The sequence below is a fragment of the Bos mutus genome, chromosome 1, assembly GCF_027580195.1.
Source record: "Bos mutus isolate GX-2022 chromosome 1, NWIPB_WYAK_1.1, whole genome shotgun sequence".
Taxonomy (NCBI): Eukaryota; Metazoa; Chordata; class Mammalia; order Artiodactyla; family Bovidae; genus Bos; species Bos mutus.
In genome coordinates, this window is record NC_091617.1 from 111346328 (window position 1) to 111365972 (window position 19645).

The 19645-nt window shown below is 38.7% G+C and overlaps 1 protein-coding gene across 4 annotated transcripts in view; it reads right to left on the reverse strand.

The window, feature by feature from the left end:
- Nucleotides 1-200: 200 nt before the first annotated feature.
- Nucleotides 201-19645, reverse strand: part of MME (membrane metalloendopeptidase) — a 116112-nt gene continuing 96667 nt past the window's right edge. For all 4 annotated transcript variants that reach the window (XM_070374443.1, XM_005896718.3, XM_070374433.1 and 1 more), the window contains exons 18-23: nt 19132-19251; nt 17524-17657; nt 17335-17400; nt 14024-14119; nt 13603-13679; nt 201-1424 (exon numbers count right to left, since the gene is read on the reverse strand). In XM_070374443.1, coding sequence (XP_070230544.1) covers nt 1325-1424; nt 13603-13679; nt 14024-14119; nt 17335-17400; nt 17524-17657; nt 19132-19251 — 593 coding nt within the window. In that variant the 3' untranslated portion in view covers nt 201-1324. The remainder of the gene's footprint in view (nt 1425-13602; nt 13680-14023; nt 14120-17334; nt 17401-17523; nt 17658-19131; nt 19252-19645) is intronic.

Here is a 19645-nt window from a genome sequence, read left to right on the forward strand (position 1 = left end):
GAACTAGCTAACAGTGACAGGAAAAGAGAACAAAAAAGCTTCAAGAACTGAACTGCTCTCAGGGACTAGATCCCTGCTTCCAGAACTCTAGGTGAGTCAGAATTTTAGAAACAAGCCCACTGGATATGCAGAAGCCTCTTATTTCTATTCAGAAATGCGCTTCCAAAGCTGGACGGCTGGTACAATAAGCTTAGTGAATAATGGGTTCACAATTTCAATTTATTATCAAAATATTTCCATCATGACAAATTTGAAAAGACAGGAGATGCAGAGCTACATAAATGCAGTTGTGCCCTTTTATCATAGCCACCCTCAGAGAAGATTTCACATTGAAAATCCTGCTTATAAACTACAACTTTTATGTTATCTTTAAACCACAACTCTTATGTACCTCTAGCCAACTGTCCAGGGGCAGTTTTTAACCCAAAGTTTGTGCTTAAAGCTTTTCATCAATATGATTTATAAGTTTAAAAAGTCTCAAATCTTTATCTGTACATCACTTTACAGACCTTGTTGGTTCATTAACTATTTATCTTGATCTGAAGCTTCAATATTCAATGGTTACTTATAATAACAATTATTTAGTCATAAATGTAGTTAATAATTAAATATAAAAATTATTATTTATACATTACTACAAATCTCTTAAAAAGACCAAGTTTTGAGAGAGAACAAGAAACTGCTTAGAAAATTGCAGGGAGCCTCAAGAATCTCATTATCAGTGGAAATAGGTACAACAAAAAACAGTTTTAGACATTCATTTTAGCCCTAAGAGTGCTTAGAATACTCTCAGAATGAATAACTGATAACTGGTAAAATTAGATTAAAACTATGTTGAGTCCCAAGGCCCCAATATGTATAAGATTTCTTTGGAAGAGTTCTGAAGGAGTGTAAATGTTGCAAATAAAGGTAAAAATAGGTACACAGGCTTCATGTTTTTAACTCTTATGCTACTGCTGTACTTTTGGGGCCAAGTGAATTATTCTACCTTTTCTTTCTCCGTTTCATTAGAAATTCCAGTCCACATCAAGAGACAACATCAAACTGGCAGATCATATGGGAAACTGAAATGAATGGTAATATTCTGTCTAGAGATTAAGCATGATTTAGACACTGAGAATGAGTGATTTGATAGACAGTAGACCCTTCCTCCCTCCACACCTTTTCCAGAAAACCAAACTTCATTTTTATTGCCATGTTCTCACCCCTGTGAACCACCTCCATGTAATCAGTGACCTCTCTGACCCCTTCTCTCTCGGATAGAGTTCCCCATTTCTGTGATTTGGGCAAGCTTAGCCAAGGGCTGCACCACTTCTTCTGAAGATTACCAAACCCGGCATTTCTTTTCTGGATTCATGTATGAATTCTTGCGACAATGGAAGGCTTCTGAAAACTGAGGAGAGTTCTGCAAAGTCCCAATAATCCTGGGAAACAAACAAAAATCACCATCAGCATTTGATACTCATGTCCATGCCATGTAAGAGCTCTACAGAATTTATGTAGATCAATTGAGTGAGTTTGGAACTTTAAGTTTAAAAGGAAACTAAAACAAAATAAAACAAAAAAACTGGTAGCCCACTCCTTTTCATTAACAGAATGTTTTAAATAGAGAGATAGCAAACTACAGGGGTTAAGTGCACAGATTTTGAAGACAGACCACATGCTCTGAATCCCAGTTATGAGCTGTTTTTATTTAGCGTGTCTGTGCCTCAGTTTCCTTTTCTGTAAAATGCATATAATAATATTACCTGCATTTTAAGCTTGGTTTGGGGAGTTAATTTATAAATACTCTCTATATTTTGGTAGGATAAATGAATAATTCAAGTTTGGAAGTGCAGTTATTTTAAGAAGAATTTGGTCAAAGAATAAAATTATGATTTCTTAAAAAGCAGAGACATTTCTTTGTCAACAAAGGCCCACCTAGTTAAGGCTATGGTTTTTCCAGTAGTTGTGTATGGATATGAGAGTTGGACCATAAAGAAAGCTCATTGCCAAAGAATTGATGCTTTGGAACTGTGGTGTTGGAGAAGACTCTTGAGAGTCCCTTGGACTGGAAGGAGATCCAACCAGTCCATCCTAAAGGAGATCAGTCCTGAGTGTTCATTGGAAGGACTGATGCTGAAGGTGAAGCTCCAATACTTTGGCCACCTCACGTGAAGAACTGACTCACTGGAAAACACCATGATGTTGGGCAAGATTGAAGGCAGGAGGGGAAGGGGACGACAGAGGATGAGATGGTTGGATGGCATCACTGACTCAATGGACATGAGTTTGAGTAAACTCCAGGAGTTGGTGATGGACAGGGAGGCCTGGCATGCTGCAGTCCATGGGGTCACAGAGTTGGACACAACTGAGTGACTGAACTGAACTGAATATATCTTGAAAGGTATCACAGTGTAACTTTATGATAGATTTTAAATAGGTATCTGTTGATTTAATAGGAAAAATAATAATTATTTCCCTTTCCCTCTCAAAGAACCCCATAGATTATCAGAAACTGGATTTAACCTGAGAACCTGGGAAAGGTTGGAAAAATGCCAATTTCCTCTTATCTCTGAACCCCAGTGGGCAAAACCAACACTGTCCAACCCACTATTGGCACCAAGCAGTACTTGAAGGACACTGGTCAGTACAGTGATGGAGAGGTGATGTTTTCCCATCAACCATGAACCAGCTCCTTCCCTTCTCTTTCCACTGGGACCATCCCAACTCAGCCACCTTGGGTTGGGGGCATGGGGTCAAGAGGCAAGCAAACTGGAGTCGTCAGAAGACTATGAACATGTTCTAACTTGCTGAGATCTCCCTACATGGCAGATATATGAACTTCATGACTGTTGTTTAGTTACTAAGTTGTGTCCAACTCTTTGAGACCTGTGGATTGTAGCCCATCAGGCTCCTCTGTCCATGAGATTTCCCAGGCATGAATATTGGAGTGGGTTGCCATTTCCTTTTTTGAACTGTATACATCCCAACATTTCTCTCCTCCTCCAACCCATTTTCCACACAGCAGTGAGAGTGATGTTGTAAGTCAGAAAGAGAAAAAACAAATATTGTAAATTAATGTATATATGTGGAATCTAGAAAAATGGGACAGATGAATCTCTCTGCAAAGCAGAAATAGGGACACAGATGTAGAGAACAAACCTATGGACACCAAGCAGGAAAAGGAGGGGTCAAGTGAATTGGGAGACTAGGACTGACATACATACACTACTATGTATAAAGCACATGACTGATGAGAACCTACTGCGTAACACAGGGAGCTCTACTTAATGCTTAATACTGAATGTGGTGACCTAAAAGGGAAGGAAATCCTAAAAAGACGGGATATATGTATGACAGGTTCACTTTGCTATACAGCAGAAAATAATACAACATTGTAAATCAACTATACCCCAATAAAAAGTTTAAAAGTATTTAAATCAGTAATTCTTTTACTTATAACCTTCTAGAGACTTGAAGAAAATCCAAACTCCTGTCCATCATCTCCAGTGTCCTGATGGCTCCAGCCTACCTTCCAGCCTCCTCATGATCTGTTTCCCCTATTCCTCATTAGGCTCAAACTACATGGATCCACCTTCCATTATGCAAACTGGCTAAGCTCTTGCCCTTGTCTGGCATTGTTGTGCCTGCCAACCCCACTCCCTACAAAGTTACTCCCCAATGACTATGTGGCTAACTCCCCATTGACTATGTGGCTAACTCCTCAGCCCCTGCTTCAACACATCATCTTAGAGGCCTTCTTGGAATACTGTCCATGTGAGCCCCTCTCACCTGTACCAGCCCCATCACAGCACTTATCATGAAACGTGATGATTTTTTTCTCCTTCTTTCCTTCCTGACATACTCTCGACACTGTAATCTCTATGAGGACAACATATGGAATATACTTTGCTCCCTGCTGCTCCACCACAGCTTAGCACAGTCCTTGTTTATTGCAGAACTCCAGAAATAACGAATGAGTCCATCACCTGGTCATGGTGATTACATATAGAGAGTAACAGGACATTATGAAGAAAAACAAAGCTCAGTGTTTTTGGTATATTTGTTATAATGAACCAACAGGAGGGAAAGAAAGCATTTCCTTCCTCTATTTCATTCCACATAGAATTTGTAAAAGTCCTACTTCCTAATGTGTAACCCATCACCACATTAGTTATTTCTCAAATTTCCCATTCAAGGAGGATGTAAATTTTTTTGGTTGTATGTTTTTGAGGATTCCTAGAGCGATCTTTGGGGAAGGCAATGGCACCCCACTCCAGTACTCTTGCCTGGAAAATCCCATGGACAGAAGAGCCTGGTGGGCTGCAGTCCATGGGGTCGCGAAGAGTCGGACACGACTGAGCGACTTCACTTTCACTTTTCACTTTAATGCATTGGAAAAGGAAATGGCAACCCACTCCAGTATTCTTGCTTCGAGAATCCCAGGGACGGGGGTGCCTCGTGGGCTGCCGTCAATGGGGTCGCACAGAGTCTGACACAACTGAAGGGACTTAGCAGCAGCAGCAGCAGCAGCAGCAGCAGAGCAATCTTGGGGCTACCCTGGTGGCTTAGACAGTAAGGAACCTGCCTGCAATTCAGGAGATGCAGAAGACACGGGTTTGATCTCTGGGTTGGGAAGATCCCCTGTAGGAAGGCATGGCAACCCACTCCAGTATTCTTGCCTGGAGAATCCCATGGACAGAGGAACCTGGTGGGCTACAGCCCATGGGGCTGCAAAGAGTCGGACACGACTGAGTGATCTCTCATGCATGCGCTCAGAGCACTATTAAAGATCAAAAGGAATCTTCCCAGCATAAAGTGGAATAGGGGAGAGGGGTAGAGCAGAAGAATCTATCTGTTCACTGGCTGAAGAGGGAGGTCTCCTCAAGCCTGAAGAGGGGCCCAATAAAGGCAAGGATGTGTCTGCCTCTGAGCAGGGTCCAGAGAGGACCCCTGATAGGATGGTACATGGCTGTCAGTGAGGCTGAACGTCAAGAGCAGTGGTTGCTGCCTAGCTTGACCATGACCAACGGAAGGAAAAGGAGCCACTTGACTTCAGATAGGACGAGAGGACTGCAAGGATGCCAGTACCCATGGCAGACCAGAAAAGGAGGTAATTTCTTGATTTCTAGGCTCATCAGATGCCTTTGGATTCCTGTATGACCCCAAGAAGGACTACACTGAAAATGACTGAAACTGAATTTCTCACCTCCTGGCTTAGTGTGGGAGCTTAGACTTTGAGTTAATTTGATTAATGATAATAATAATGTCCATGGTGTAATTTCTTACACTTGAAAGCTCATGAACAGATTTACTCGATACCTGGTCAAAGTGATCATACATATAACAATAGGAAGATTTCAGACATCAGGGATTTATAGGTGTACTTAGTCTTTAAGGTTGTAGGCTCATAGACTTGGAGTTGAGAAGGGCTTTGGTTCATTTAATCTGATTCTCTTCCTTTATTAGAAACCCTAAGTGCTCGCTGAGGGACAGTATGCTGGTGGTCTGACTATTCCTCTGAGGAGCAAGCTCCCTGATGGATGGGGTCATGACCATTTGAGCATCACTGGCTGGAAGAGCTGATCTCTTTGCTCTTACTTTATTAATATTTTTTCAAGGGATCATTATCTTAGACATCACCACATGGGGATAAGTACTTCAGTAAAAATGTCCAAACCCAAGACTTAATTCTACGTTTCTCTTAAAAATATTAAAGACATTTAAAAGAATATACCTCAAAACAAGAAAGCCCACAAAACACCACTGGGAGTTGGCCATGCAATGACACTCAAAGTAAGGAACACTCAGCCCTCCATTTCCATTCCAATTCCTTTCTTTCCATCCAAAAACTCCAGTTTAGATAATCTGATTCTGAAAAATTAGGTCAACAGTGTACCAGGGCTTCACTTACTTTCCTAGGACTCTAATTAGTGCTTGTGTGTTTATAACATCAACTCTTTGGATGGATGACATAAATAATCTATTTCAAAAAGTAGATATATTATTGATAAATATAAATTTCTTCTCTAAGAATAGGATCATATTTCATAATTTTTAAATGCTATATGAAAACTATATATATTTGTGTTTATAATAAGAGGAGACAATAACATCTTTTATTATTTCCTAAAGTAATTTTCTTGAAACTTTTAGTTTATTATATAAAACATATATTACTGCTATCTTATCATATTCCTACTGCTTATTACCTTGGCAAATAATCACTTGTACTGAAAATATCTAAGAGATGTGCAGTTGAACATCATGTAATCAAGAATGAACTTTATCTACCACAAATCTGACTACTCCTGCTTGAAATTAACTGTTTTTTAAATTACTGAAGGAGCTTTTAACAATTTATGAGTTCTCTGAAAATCTTTTGTTACTTGTTTAAAACACACAACAGGGATACAAGGTTAATTAGCTTCATTCATGAATAAACTGTTTAAAATTTATCATTAACTAACATTCATGATTCTTTTAAGGTAAGGTCACATTGGTCCACATGTGTTCCATTATAAATTCATCAAGAAATAAATGTGTGAATAGATTCGCAGGCATGGGCTAAAGATTAGTAAGTGCTAAAAGAAATTCTACAAAGCCCACTAATATCCACACCATGTATAAAATACCAGAAATGAATCCTAATATTTAAGGTAAATGGAGGAAACATCAGTATTTCAAAGAGGGCTTAGCTTCGACATGCTAAATCATAGAATGTGCTGTGTTGTGCTTAGTCACTCAGTCGTGTCCGACTCTTTGAGACCCCTTGGACTGTAGCCCACCAGGCTCCTCTGTCCATGGAGATTCTCCAGGCAAGAATACTGGAGTGGGTTGCCATGCCCTCCTCCAGGGAATCTTTCCAACCCAGGGATCAAACCCAGGTCTCCCACATTACAGGCGGATTCTTTACCATCTGAGCCACCAGGGAAGCCCAAGAATACCGGAGTGGGTACCCTATCCCTTCTCCAGGGGATCTTCCCACCCAGGGATCGAACCCAGGTCTCCCACATTACAGGCAGATTCTTTACCATCTGAGCCACCAGGGAAGCCCGAGAATACTGGAGTGGGTAGCCTATCCCTTCTCCAGGGGATCTTCCCAACCCAGGAAATAAAACTGGGGTCTCCTGCATTGCAGGTGGATTCTTTACCAGTTGAGCCACCAGGGAAGACCAATCATAGAATAATAAGGAATAAAATAGCCACATTACTTTAAAATGTCTAAATAAATCATTAGAAAGAATATTCTTTTAAAAATATTAGATATTGCTGCTGCTGCTAAGTCGCTTCAGTCGTGTCCGACTCTGTGTGACCCCATAGACAACAGCCCACCAAGCTCTCCCGTCCCTGGGATTCTCCAGGCAAGAACACTGGAGTGGGTTGCCATTTCCTTCTCCAATGCATGAGAGTGAAAAGTGAAAGTGAAGTTGCTCAGTCGTGTCCAACTCTTAGCGACCTCATGAACTGCAGCCCACCAAGCTCCAAGCTGTGTTAAACATTTCTAGCATTAATAGTGGTATAGAATCTATCCAAGAAAAAGAACACATGACTTTCTGAGGAGGCCTTACACAAAAAAGCAACATGGCTGTCTGAGGAGGCCTTACAAATAGCTGTGAAAAGAAGAGAAGTGAAAAGCAAGGGAGGAAAGGAAAAATGTACCCATTTGAATGCAGAGTTCCAAAGAATAGCAAGGAGAGATAAGAAAGCCCTCCCCAGTGATCAGTGCAAAGAAATAGAGGGAAAAAATAGAATGGGAAAGACTAGAGATCTCTTCAAGATAATCAGAGATACCAAGGGAACATTTCATGCAAAGATGGGCTCAATAAAGTACAGAAATGGTATGGACCTAACAGAAGCAGAAGATATTAAGAAGAGGTGGCAAGAATACACAGAAGAACTGTACAAAAAAGATCTTCACGACCCAGATAATCACAATGTGTGATCACTGACCTAGAGCCAGACATCCTGGAATGTGAAGTCAACTGGGCCTTAGGAAGCATCACTATGAACAAAGCTAGTGGAGGTGATGGAATTCCAGTTGAGCTATTTCAAATCCTGGAAGATGATGCTGTGAGTGTTGCACTCAATATGCCAGCAAATTTGGAAAACTCAGGAGTGGCCACGGAACTGGAAAAGGTCAGTTTTCATTCCAATCCCAAAGAAAGGCAATGCCAAAGAACGCACAAACTACCACACAATTGCACTCATCTCACACGCTAGCAAAGTAATGCTCAAAATTCTCCAAGCCAGGCTTCAGCAATCATGAAATTCCAGATGTTCAAGTGGGTTTTAGAGAAGGCAGAGGAACCAGAGATCAAATTGCCAACATCTGCTGGATCATTGAAAAAGCAAGAGAGTTCCAGAAAAACATCTATTTCTGCTTTATTGACTATGTCAAAGCCTTTGACTGTGTGGATCACAATAAACTGTGGAAAATTCTGAAAGAGATGGAATACCAGACCACCTGACCTGCCTCTTGAGAAACCCATATGCAGGTCAGGAAGCAAGTTAGAACTGGACATGGAACAACAGACTGGTTCCAAATAGGAAAAGGAGTACATCAAGGCTGTATATTGTCACCCTGCTTATTTAACTTATATGCAGAGTACATCATGAGAAACACTAGGCTGAATGAAGCACAAGCTGGAATCAAGATTGCCGGGAGAAATATCAATAACCTCAGATTTGCAGATGACACCACCCTTATGGCAGAAAGTGAAGAGGAACTCAAAAGCCTCTTGATCAAAGTGAAAGAGGAGAGTGAAAAAGTTGGCTTAAAGCTCAACATTCAGAAAACTAAGACCATGGCATCTGGTCCCATCACTTCATGGCAAATAGATGGGGAAACAGTGTCAGACTTTATTTTGGGGGAGGGGGTTCCAAAATCACTGCAGATGGTGATTGCAGCCATGAAATTAAAAGACGCTTACTCCTTGGAAGGAAAGTTATGACCAACTTAGATAGCATATTCAAAAGCAGAGACATTACTTTGCCAACAAAGGTCCGTCTAGTCAAGGCTATGGTTGTTCCAGTGGTCATGTATGGATGTAAGAGTTGGACTGTGAAGAAAGCTGAGCACAAAAGAATTGATGCTTTTGAACTGTGGTGTTGGAGGAGAGTCTTGAGAGTCCCTTGGACTGCAAGGAGATCCAACCAGTCCATCCTGAAGGAGATCAGCCCTGGGTGTTCATTGGAAGGACTGATGCTGAAGCTAAAACTCCAATACTTTGGCCACCTGATGCAAAGAGCTGACTCATTTGTAAAGACCTTGATGCTGGGAAAGATTGTGGGCAGTAGGAGAAGGGGACGACAGAAGATGAGATGGTTGGACGGCATCACTGACTCAATGGACATGAGTTTGGGTAAAGTCGGGAGTTGGTGATGGACAAGGAGGCCTGGGGTGCTGCAGTCCATGGGGTCGCAAAGAGTTGTACACCACTGAGCGACTGAACTACTACTACTAGGATCTGTAAAATATACTTTATTCTGACTGGTGGATGATCTCAAGCAATCTAAGTATCTAGATTAGCACCCGTACTATTTAGGAAGCAGACATGGGTATCATTTTTGTCTATTTGGATTTACTTTAAAAATGATCAGACCTTTATATCTTATACAGAAATATTATATCTGAATAACCTTAGAAACACATTTATAGATTGTATAATAAATAGTATCATAGCAACCATTCCCTGAAGTGACTGTAGAGAGCTAACAAAAACTAGATTTCCAAATGAAGTCATTTAAATTTCCAGAATATCAGGAGGAAAGGTTTTTAAATACTAAAGTTTAAAGTACATAAGACTTTAGTTAGGAGGAATAAAACAATTATAGCCTAAACCTAGTGTTGTGTGTGAGCTTCCCAGGTGGCTCAGTGGTAAAGAATCCATCTTAAATGCAAGAGATGCAGATTCAATCCCTGCGTATGAAATGGCAACTGGGTCCAGTATTCTTGCCTGGAAAATCCCACGGACATCGGATTCTGGCGGGCTACATTTCATGGGGTTGCGAAAACTCAAACATGACAAAGCAACTGAGTGCACACACACACACACACACACACACAATGTGCTTCTATAGATTCAACTTAAACCAACTATACTTGGCCTTATACTTTTGATAGTGTGGTTATTTAAGTATAAAGTTACAAACTCTCCCTTCATTTCAGGTATATTTCTACAGAAACCACTATGCACAGTTTTTCAATAGCAACTCAGTGTCTATTGGTTTTTAAGGTTCTTTTAAAAAAAATGTATTTTACTTTGTACAGCCAGGAAGCAGCCTGTTTCCAAAACTAAATATGACCTCAACCTTTTGCTGAGGAAATCCCTTTACCTCCAGAGAAAATAATAATTTTCCTGGAAAAAAGGTTGGCATTCCATTTACTCTTTTATAAAAAAATCAACACATACTTCTCTTATTATGAATGAAAAATAGTCAAAGAGGCATCTTTTGGGCCAGAACAAAGAAAACAAAAGTTACAAATAATTTTACATATTTATAACAAAATACTATTTTCAGTTTAAAATTGGGAGTGGAAAAAAATTCCTTGTTTACCTATATGATCACTTACTGGTGATCAGTTATTGACATTTTGAACTATGAACACATAAGAAATGAGAGAAAAAAACCCAAAAAACCCTTGACTGTCAGCTAAATAGGGAATGACTGCAATATCCATATGCTTTATTCATAGGAACTCTTATTCTGTTCACATTTCTCTCACATAAAAGTAATTCAGGCACTAATTTTCAAGCACATACATGTAATAGAGATTTCATATACATTAACATTAGCCCCCCAAGCAACTCTTATTATAATTTACTTCTCGTTTTATATATCAAGAAATTGAGACCCAGATGATTAAGAAACAGCTCATAAATGGCAGAGCCCTGAATGGAACTCAACACTTTTCTTAATTCAAGGTTTGCATTCATTTTCTACCATAAACTGTAGGATATGTTTTTTGAGCCAATAGGAATGGACAAATGGGATGGCTGAAGGCAGGCAATTTCATAATAAGAAAAAAAAAATACTAGGGAAGAGACAACAGGTAGAAAAATCCTAATAAAAAACCTTAACTGAAAAGTAAATAAAATCACCATAATGGCTCTATAGTGTAGGAATTACTCCACATGCTACAGCCTCTGAGGCCGTCTCTAACCTAATAAACAGTGAAACCATAAGTATTACTCATAACAAAAATCTGTATCATCAAAAAAGAAAGCTGAGGTTTTCTTCAGGATGCTGTGTTAATAAGGCAGGAAGTTGGAAAATTTATTTTAAACACAGAAATTTTAATCCACTGGTTAAAATAAAAATGGTAATACTCAAGAGATAAACATTAGCTGTCAAAATATTAATATGCTACCCCTTGTTCTTTGAGGATGCTGTACATACAAAGTACTGGATAAAATTACTTAAATTAACCTGGGCATTTTATGGATATATGCTTTGGTTCATGATGCTCTATAGGGCAGAGCTTTGACAGATTAGTTATGGTCATTTGTGTGAGCTTATAAATACTCTGTTATCCCCAGATTTTTAGACCTTAACTTCTAAAGACTTCAGTAAGGAAAAAGACAACTTTAAAAAATTAAAGCTATTGAATCACTGTTTTGGAGCAGGAATTAACATGGTATTGTAGGTCAATTATACTCAATGCATGATACAGGATGCTTGGGGCTGGTGCACTGGGATGACCCAGAGGGATGGGATGGGGAGGGAAGTGGTAGGGGGGTTCAGTGGGGAACACATGTACACCTGTGGCGGATTCATGTTGACGGATGGCAAAACCAATACAATATTATAAAGTAATTAGCCTCCAATTAAAATAAATAAATTTATATTAAAAAATAAAATAAAGAAACACACTCAGAGGAAAATCTATCAGATTTGTGGTTATCAGGGGGAGGGGAATTGGATGAAGGTAGTTGAAAGGTACAAACTTCCGGTTATAAAAGAAATAAATACTAGGGATGCAATGCACAACATGACAGATAAAATTAACACTGCTGTATGTTACACATGACAGTTAAGAGTGTAAGATGGAAGAGTTCTCATCATAAGGAAAAAGAATTTTTTAGTTTAATTTTGTATATATTTGAGACGATAGTTCAATAAAGTTATTAATGTTATGGTAATCACTTCATGATGTATGCAATTTGAACCATTATGCTATACATCTGAAACTTATACCGTGGTGTATGTTAATTATATCTTAATAAAACTGGAAGTAAAATTTTTAAAATTAAAAAAAAAAAAAAAACACCTAAAAATTACAAAACCATAATGAGAATTGGTCCAGGGATTATGCTGCTCATGCCTCAGACAGTACAGGATCTGCCTGCAATGCAAGAGACCAGGGTTCGATCCCTGGGTTGGGAAGATCCCCTGGAGAAGAGAATGGCTTCTCACTCCAGTATTCTTGCCTGGAGAATTCTATGAACAGAGGAGCCTGGCGGGCTGCAGTCTGTGGGGTTGCAAAGAGTTGGATGTAACTACGTGACTAGCACTTCACTTTTTTATCTAAAAAAGAACTTAATTTGTACATCTTAGCAAGGATAAATTTAGTTTGCACTATACATATAATAGGCATACAATAATCAATTGTTGAATGAATGAATTTGAAAAAACTGTTAAGGCAAATACTAAATGGTGATGATGCTACACCAAGATGAGTAAATTCTTTAATTTTAAATATGCTTTTTTATTATTTCACAATTGAATGTGTATTTTTCTCAGGAATGAATGATCTGGGTAGTATGTTTGTGTTTGTTTTAGGAGAAGCTTTTAAAATTAGCCCATTAGTTTCCTTTTGTTCTCAAACTGTTTCCCAATAAGCCTACAGAAATTTTAATTTGTTTCTCATACATTCATGCCTGAGAGGTGCTGCTGCTGATCAGCAAATCAGTGAGGAAGAGTTTAGAACCTGAGGAAGGGGTAGGAATTAGGAACTCGGCCCTAAAACAGACACACAGGGACTTAAATTTAACATTCAAATGATAGCTGGTTGATCTTCTTTCAATCTGGTGTTCTCTTAGATTTTCTGAATTGGGAAGGACTTTAGATACCTTATAATTCAACCTTCTACTCTGCACAGAGTAGAATTTTCCTCCAGCATCCCTGCCAGGCTATTCTCTGACCTCTGCTTCATCATACTCTTTCCTGGAGTTTTGGGAACAACTTTACTCCACGTTGGGACCTTTTAATTACTAGAAAATTTTCCTCTGTGTTGAATGGAAATCTTTTTGGAACAGCTACTCACTGGTTCTAGGCCTTTGCCTTTTGTAGCCTTAGAAATGTCTCTGCTAGCTTTAAATAGAGCCACTGTTCCGAGGTGACATCTTTGTTGGAATTCATTAACAACTGGGCCTAGGTTATATACAATCTGAAGATAAGAGCAGTCAAGGCTATGCTTGGGTAAACATGACATATATCTTGACGTGTTTGGTTAATTCTTTCTGAGACCCTCAAAAAACAAAACGAAAAAAATGAAAGGAAAAAGAAAAGCACTGGATTTCCAAATTGTACAGAATCAGAGTCAAAAACAACCCTCCAAATCTGAAATAATGGAGCCAATATTGGAGCACTTTGACCCTATTGATACCCACACACCTGAAATTGCCTGGACTGTGCACATCTGTTTTAATGGAGTTGAGAGCATACTCCGTCCTGTAGGTTCCACACCACACCTAGGGACAGAAATGGAGAAAGGAAAGCAGTATTCTCAGGTTGCATCAAGGATTATTTGTTTGGGCAGTTTGGAAGAAAAGCAAACTTCCTATTGCAGAAATTAAATAGAAGTTCTGCATTCCACAGCCAATTACTCTTCAAATAATGTTTAATAATAGGCAACCAGAAACACAATTATCATTAATACGGTCTGACAGACTATTACACACAATGAAAGTCAGTCAATCAAATGCTCTGCCACAATCAATTAAAACAAGAAAACTCAGTATGCAATATCTAACTTAGTATGAAATTATAACTCAAAATGATTTTCATATCTATCAATCAAGAAAGATAACAATACCTGGGCAAAATTCAGGAAGAACAGTTGTCTGTGATTTAGGTCAAGTCCAGGAAGTAATTTTTCTTCACCATGCTTTTTAACATAGTTTTGATAGGCCTAGGCAGTTAACGAAATAGAAACATGATGTTTATAATTTTTAAATTTATACATAAACCTATTTGAAGATCATGTGACCAAGTAATTAATATCAGAATCACCATAATAATACATTTAGTTATGGCAACCTTCAAGTATTTAATGGATTAGAAAGAAAACTAGAATTTATTTACAAATACTCTGAAAAGAATAAGATTAATGATTAACAGATGATAAAAGCCTAGCTAATGTCAGAAAATCAACAAATGTTAACTGAAAGGATGGATTTACATAAGTGATAAAAAACTTATCTAAATGTTGTTCTATAGATGAGTAAGTCTAGCTAGTTGGAAGAAAGAGTAGCCAAGAGAATCTGTAATTGTTATACTTGACTGGGTTATCACTCTCGGTAAAAAGAGATTCACAACAGATTTCATTTGAGAGATACTTGAGAAAAGTTAAGGGCGTCTCCTGAGATTCCTTAGAGGTTTAGCACCATATGATTCTAAGAATAAGGATGAGCAATTATTATGGCCCCTGAAGACAGGGCAAAATAAATTGAACCTCAGTCATCCTACGAAGGAGGAATTTAGATTACTGAATGTCAGGAAATGTCCTTAATTCTTAAGGATTTATAGACACTATTGGAAAATATAGTTTTCCGCTACAAAATATACTTAAGAATGGGATTGACAACAAATTTCTGAGATGTGTTAGCTTTAACTGAAAAAAAGAAAGGTGATAATTAGATACACAGAAGATATATTTCATTTCTTCTTGCTTGTCATCAACATAGATTTTCTGCATCTCTAATGTGCAAAGATGCTGGAGATATAGGAAAGACATGAACCTACTCCTCTGAGGGATTTCACAATCTACCAGGGAGTATTACAAGTCAAGACTTCATATATAATAATATATTTGCACAATTGTAATTTGCTTTGTTATTCTTAACCTGTACTTGTTCTACATGAGGATCTCCATGGAAGTACACTTAACTCAGACTTTGGCCGAATTTTTACAGCAGTGATTCTCAATCTGATTGTGTATTAGAATCACCAAGGACTATTAAAAGGGTCAATTCCTTCCACTTCCAGGCAAGATGGAGAGACTGAGACTGAATTTATCCTTCCGCTGAAACAACCAAATAATAGACAAAATATATTAAACAATGGTTTGCATGACGCTAGACATCAGGCAAAATCTGATCTCTAGGAGATAGTAAACAAGAGGAGCCCTATGACTGCCCTAGCTAATAACTTGAGCACTATGGAACACAAAATAGAGCAGGAAACCCCAGTGGAGCCTGGTGGACTTTGCGAACGGGTGAGGAAAAGGCATTGAGAATTCAAGGACATCAAGGACAGGGTGAAGAGGAGAAAATGCAGAGAAAGAGACTCTCAGAAATCAAACATCCCCTCAGTATTCAGCTGAGTACCTGAGTATACATGTGGGCAAACTATCCAAGGCTACGGAAGGGACTGCAGAAAAGGATTCGAGATAAAACGTCTGGTACTCACACAATACAAGATTGGAAGACCTTTAGGTTCACACAGGGTGTTGCTCAGCAGTGAAGAACTATCCCTAGACTGAGCACTACCCCAGACATACCTAACACGATGTAAAAGCAAGATCTAAAAGGATCTAGCCATTTCTGAGGGACTTAACTGCACCCTAAAATAAAGCTCAAGAATATTAACAGGAGAACAAAAATTTTCCCCACCCAAAGATGTAAAATGTACAATATGTGGCATCGAGTTTAAAAAAAAAAAAAAACAGATCAAATATTCAAAGAAGCAGTAATCGACCATCCCCCAGGACTTGGCTGGGATTCATTCTTTAGGAAAATTTCCAGCCAGATTTATCTCCCAAGTCTCACACTTTGATCATTCGGGTCACTGCCAATTTACAGGCCTCACAAGTCACCTCTCCCACATTGTTCTGATCATTCCTTCTTCCTGACCCAACCACCAAGTCTCTTCTCCCCTCCAACCCAAACATCTCTATGGTGAACAAATAACACTACATCTTCATCCACTACAATGAACATTCCATCCATCTTATGTCAGTAGCCTGATTCTCTCCTGTGGACACCTTGTCCCGTGTCCTCTCACGTAGCCTCTGCCTTTTTCTCCCACATGTGGGCTATCTCAGGGTTGGGAAAACAACTCAAAATCATACTCACTCCGTATTTACTTCCAAGATCATTATTCCCCCACTCTTTTGTGAAAAACTCTACTTTTTTTTGTACACATAGTATCCACTAGGCCATCTTTGGAGAAGGCAATGGCATCCCACTCCAATACTCTTGCCTGGAAACTCCCATGGATGGAGGAACCTAGTAGGCTGCAGTCCATGGGGTCGCGAAGAGTCGGACACAACTGAGCGACCTCCCTTTCACTTTTCACTTTCATGCATTGGAGGAGGAAATGGCAACCCCCTCCACTGTTCTTGCCTGGAGAATCCCAGGGACGGGGGAGCCTGGTGGGCTGCCGTCTACAGGGTCACACGGAGTCGGACACAACTGAAGTGACTTAGCAGCAGCAGCAGCAGGCCATCTTTAATCCTGGTTCAGATCATCAAATAATGGCATCTTTTATGAAGGGTTTGAAGCTGGATCTCTAGCACCAAGAATAGTGCCAAACACAGAGTGAAGGCCTCAGAAAGTATTGTTGAATGCAAGCCTAAATGAGATTCTAAAGGATATTCCAACAATATACTCCTCTGCGTTTACGGTATGGACCATTACAAGGCTACTTGCAGGAACCATATCACTTCAATCCTTCACTTATCACTGTAATTGGACTGGGTTTATGTTGATTATTATTCCCAAATACTGCTTCACCTGCTAAGAAACTGAGAGTCCTGTTCAGTACGTCAGTGAATGATTCTATAATAAATCTTTTTGTAGACTATCTTTCCTAAAAAACTATCTCAGAGATTATTTCTTAGGAAAATGTTGCCTCCTCTATGGAACTTGCATACTCCTCAATTCTGTCATTATAATATTCTGTTTCCTTTTCTCTTTCCTTTCTTTGAAGCTTAGAGAATGGTATCTAGCTCAAGCCTATCAACTGTATTGTCCCTTCTTATTAGCATATTTACAATCCCCTTTCTCCTGTGTATTTTCAATTTTCTATTGTTACATGTATCTTTTGCAAAAAGCTTTAAAATGAATGATTAAATGTCATCAATATCCACTCTAACCACTAAAATGGAAAGAAAATATTACTCACTCTGTATGCTTGGCCAATACCACCATTATCAGCAATGTTTTCTCCCAGTGTATTAATTCCATTGAGCTGTTTAAAAAAAAAAAAACAAAAAACACTTAAAGATCCTTAACTATGTTTGGATTGTTAAGAAAACATCAGTAATTCACTTAAGGTTGAATACAACTTTTGAAGAGAATGCTGATGACATACATGCTGTCCATTTGCTAGGTCCCAGGAGAAGTTCCCATACTGGTACACCATGCACTGGGATAGGTCTTTAAAATTATTTGCAGACTGTTGAGTCCACCAGTCAACAAGGTCTCCATCCTTGTTAAAATTTCTGCCTGGAATATATATTTATCTAAGTAAAATGAGAACTCATTACATCAAGAGTTGCAATAAGATATCTTTAATTCAAAGTGCAAGGACTGAAATACCAAGCATGCAAGAGAACATTAACCTGGACAGATGAGTAGATAAACTGTTCTGCTTTCTCATCTAGGGTTGATAAAAACCAGACCATTTGGGCTCTCTATGCTGATATGCCCTAGTATTAATCCAGATTAATCCAATTTTACCCACTTGGTTGTTGATGTCTCAGCCAAGGCCACCAGATAAATACTCCTGAAATCATGACTTGTTTCTGTTGGATGATTTTTGTTTGGATGAACCAAATCTGTTCACTTTGATGTTCTGAGATTTTTAAAGAGGTCAGTATTTCACTATGGCGTTCATTTCCTATCTCAAACCCTTCATTAGTAATTGTGGGCTCATAGTTTTGCCCTACTTCAAGCATGAACAAAAAGTCACTTTTACTCTTGGGGCTTTCTTGCTGATCCTAACTACATTGATCTTTCTCCTTTTTGAGCTTCAGCAGCATTTATATACATTATAATTTTGACACTTGATTTTGTCATCTTTTAAACAGTTATCTATGATGTAGTGAATAAGGTAAGGGCTATAAAGACAGACTACCTGAACCCATATCCTGGTTCCACCAATTCCCAGTTTTGTAACTTTGACCAAGTCTTATGTGTCTCTATATTTTTCTGTTTGAAACGTGGAAATAGTATTAATATCTACTTGTGAAGATTGCTATATAGTTTAATTGAGTTAACAGACCCTTAGTATATCCCTCCTGTCTCCTTTTCTTCTTCTGAAGCTTTGAAGTTAGATTAAGGCTTAATTATTTTCTCTCTACTGTTTTTATTTTCTTTCCAATTGTGAACTGATCTTTGTTACAGCTTCAACTCCTACCTCTTTACATCTCTCATGTCTTTACTTCTATTCCTCTCAAATTTCATTGAAACTCGAAATCTATGTTGCTGTTTGGGGCAGCATGTAAACATTTAATTTCCTACTGTTTGCAAGGCTGTGAACTAAGTAGTAGATGTGAGATGCAGTCAAAAAAAAAAAGTCTCTGACCACAGGAAGTTTAAAAGTCCTGGGGGCACCTTACTTTCCGAGTTTACATCTAATTTTAAGACATGGACTCTACCCTCTAAAATTCTGGAGAGATAAGACATAATCATGAAATGAGAACAAACATTATCATTGGTGTTGACAAATATCAGTGTTTTCTCAATGTGGATATTGTTTTATTCTGTCAGAGTAAAAAGCACACGTTACTAAACCTCACTATTAGAAAATTCTGATCTTCTAAAGCAACAATTTAAAAGGAACATTAAAAGTGCAGTGATTGTTAGGCTAATGATACACTGATGAATAAATGTGTTTTATATCGATACATTATTATAACTCTTAATTAGGTTTACTAGGGTATATCTCAGGCAAATAAAAGCATCAGTTGTACTTTACCATTGTCATCGAAGCCATGGGTGATTTCGTGTCCTATGACCATGCCAATGCCCCCGTAGTTCAATGACTTAGGCTGCTGGGCACTGAAAAAGGGTGGCTGCAGAATGCCAGCTGGGAAGACTATAAGCAAAGAAGATGGTTAAAGATTGCTTGTAGTTTTTTTTCTGTAATGACAGGCATTGGATTGGCTGTTTGCCTGCTAAGCTGCTTTCCAGTATGTCAGTTTCACTTAATTGTATACAAAAATCTTCTGTGACAGAAACAAATGCAGGTCATCTATTGGTTTTTTTAAAAAAAAGGATATTAAGATGCTGTTATTTCTTTATATTTTATTTTATTTATTTTGGGTGCACTGCCAAGGCAAGCGGGATCTTAGTTCCCTAACCAGGGATCGAACCCATGCTCCCTGTAGTGAAAGAGCAGATTCTTAACCACTGGGCCACCACGGAAGTCCCCAGGTCATCATTTATTGTTGATGACAGTAAAGAGTTTATCCCAGAATACATCATATCTG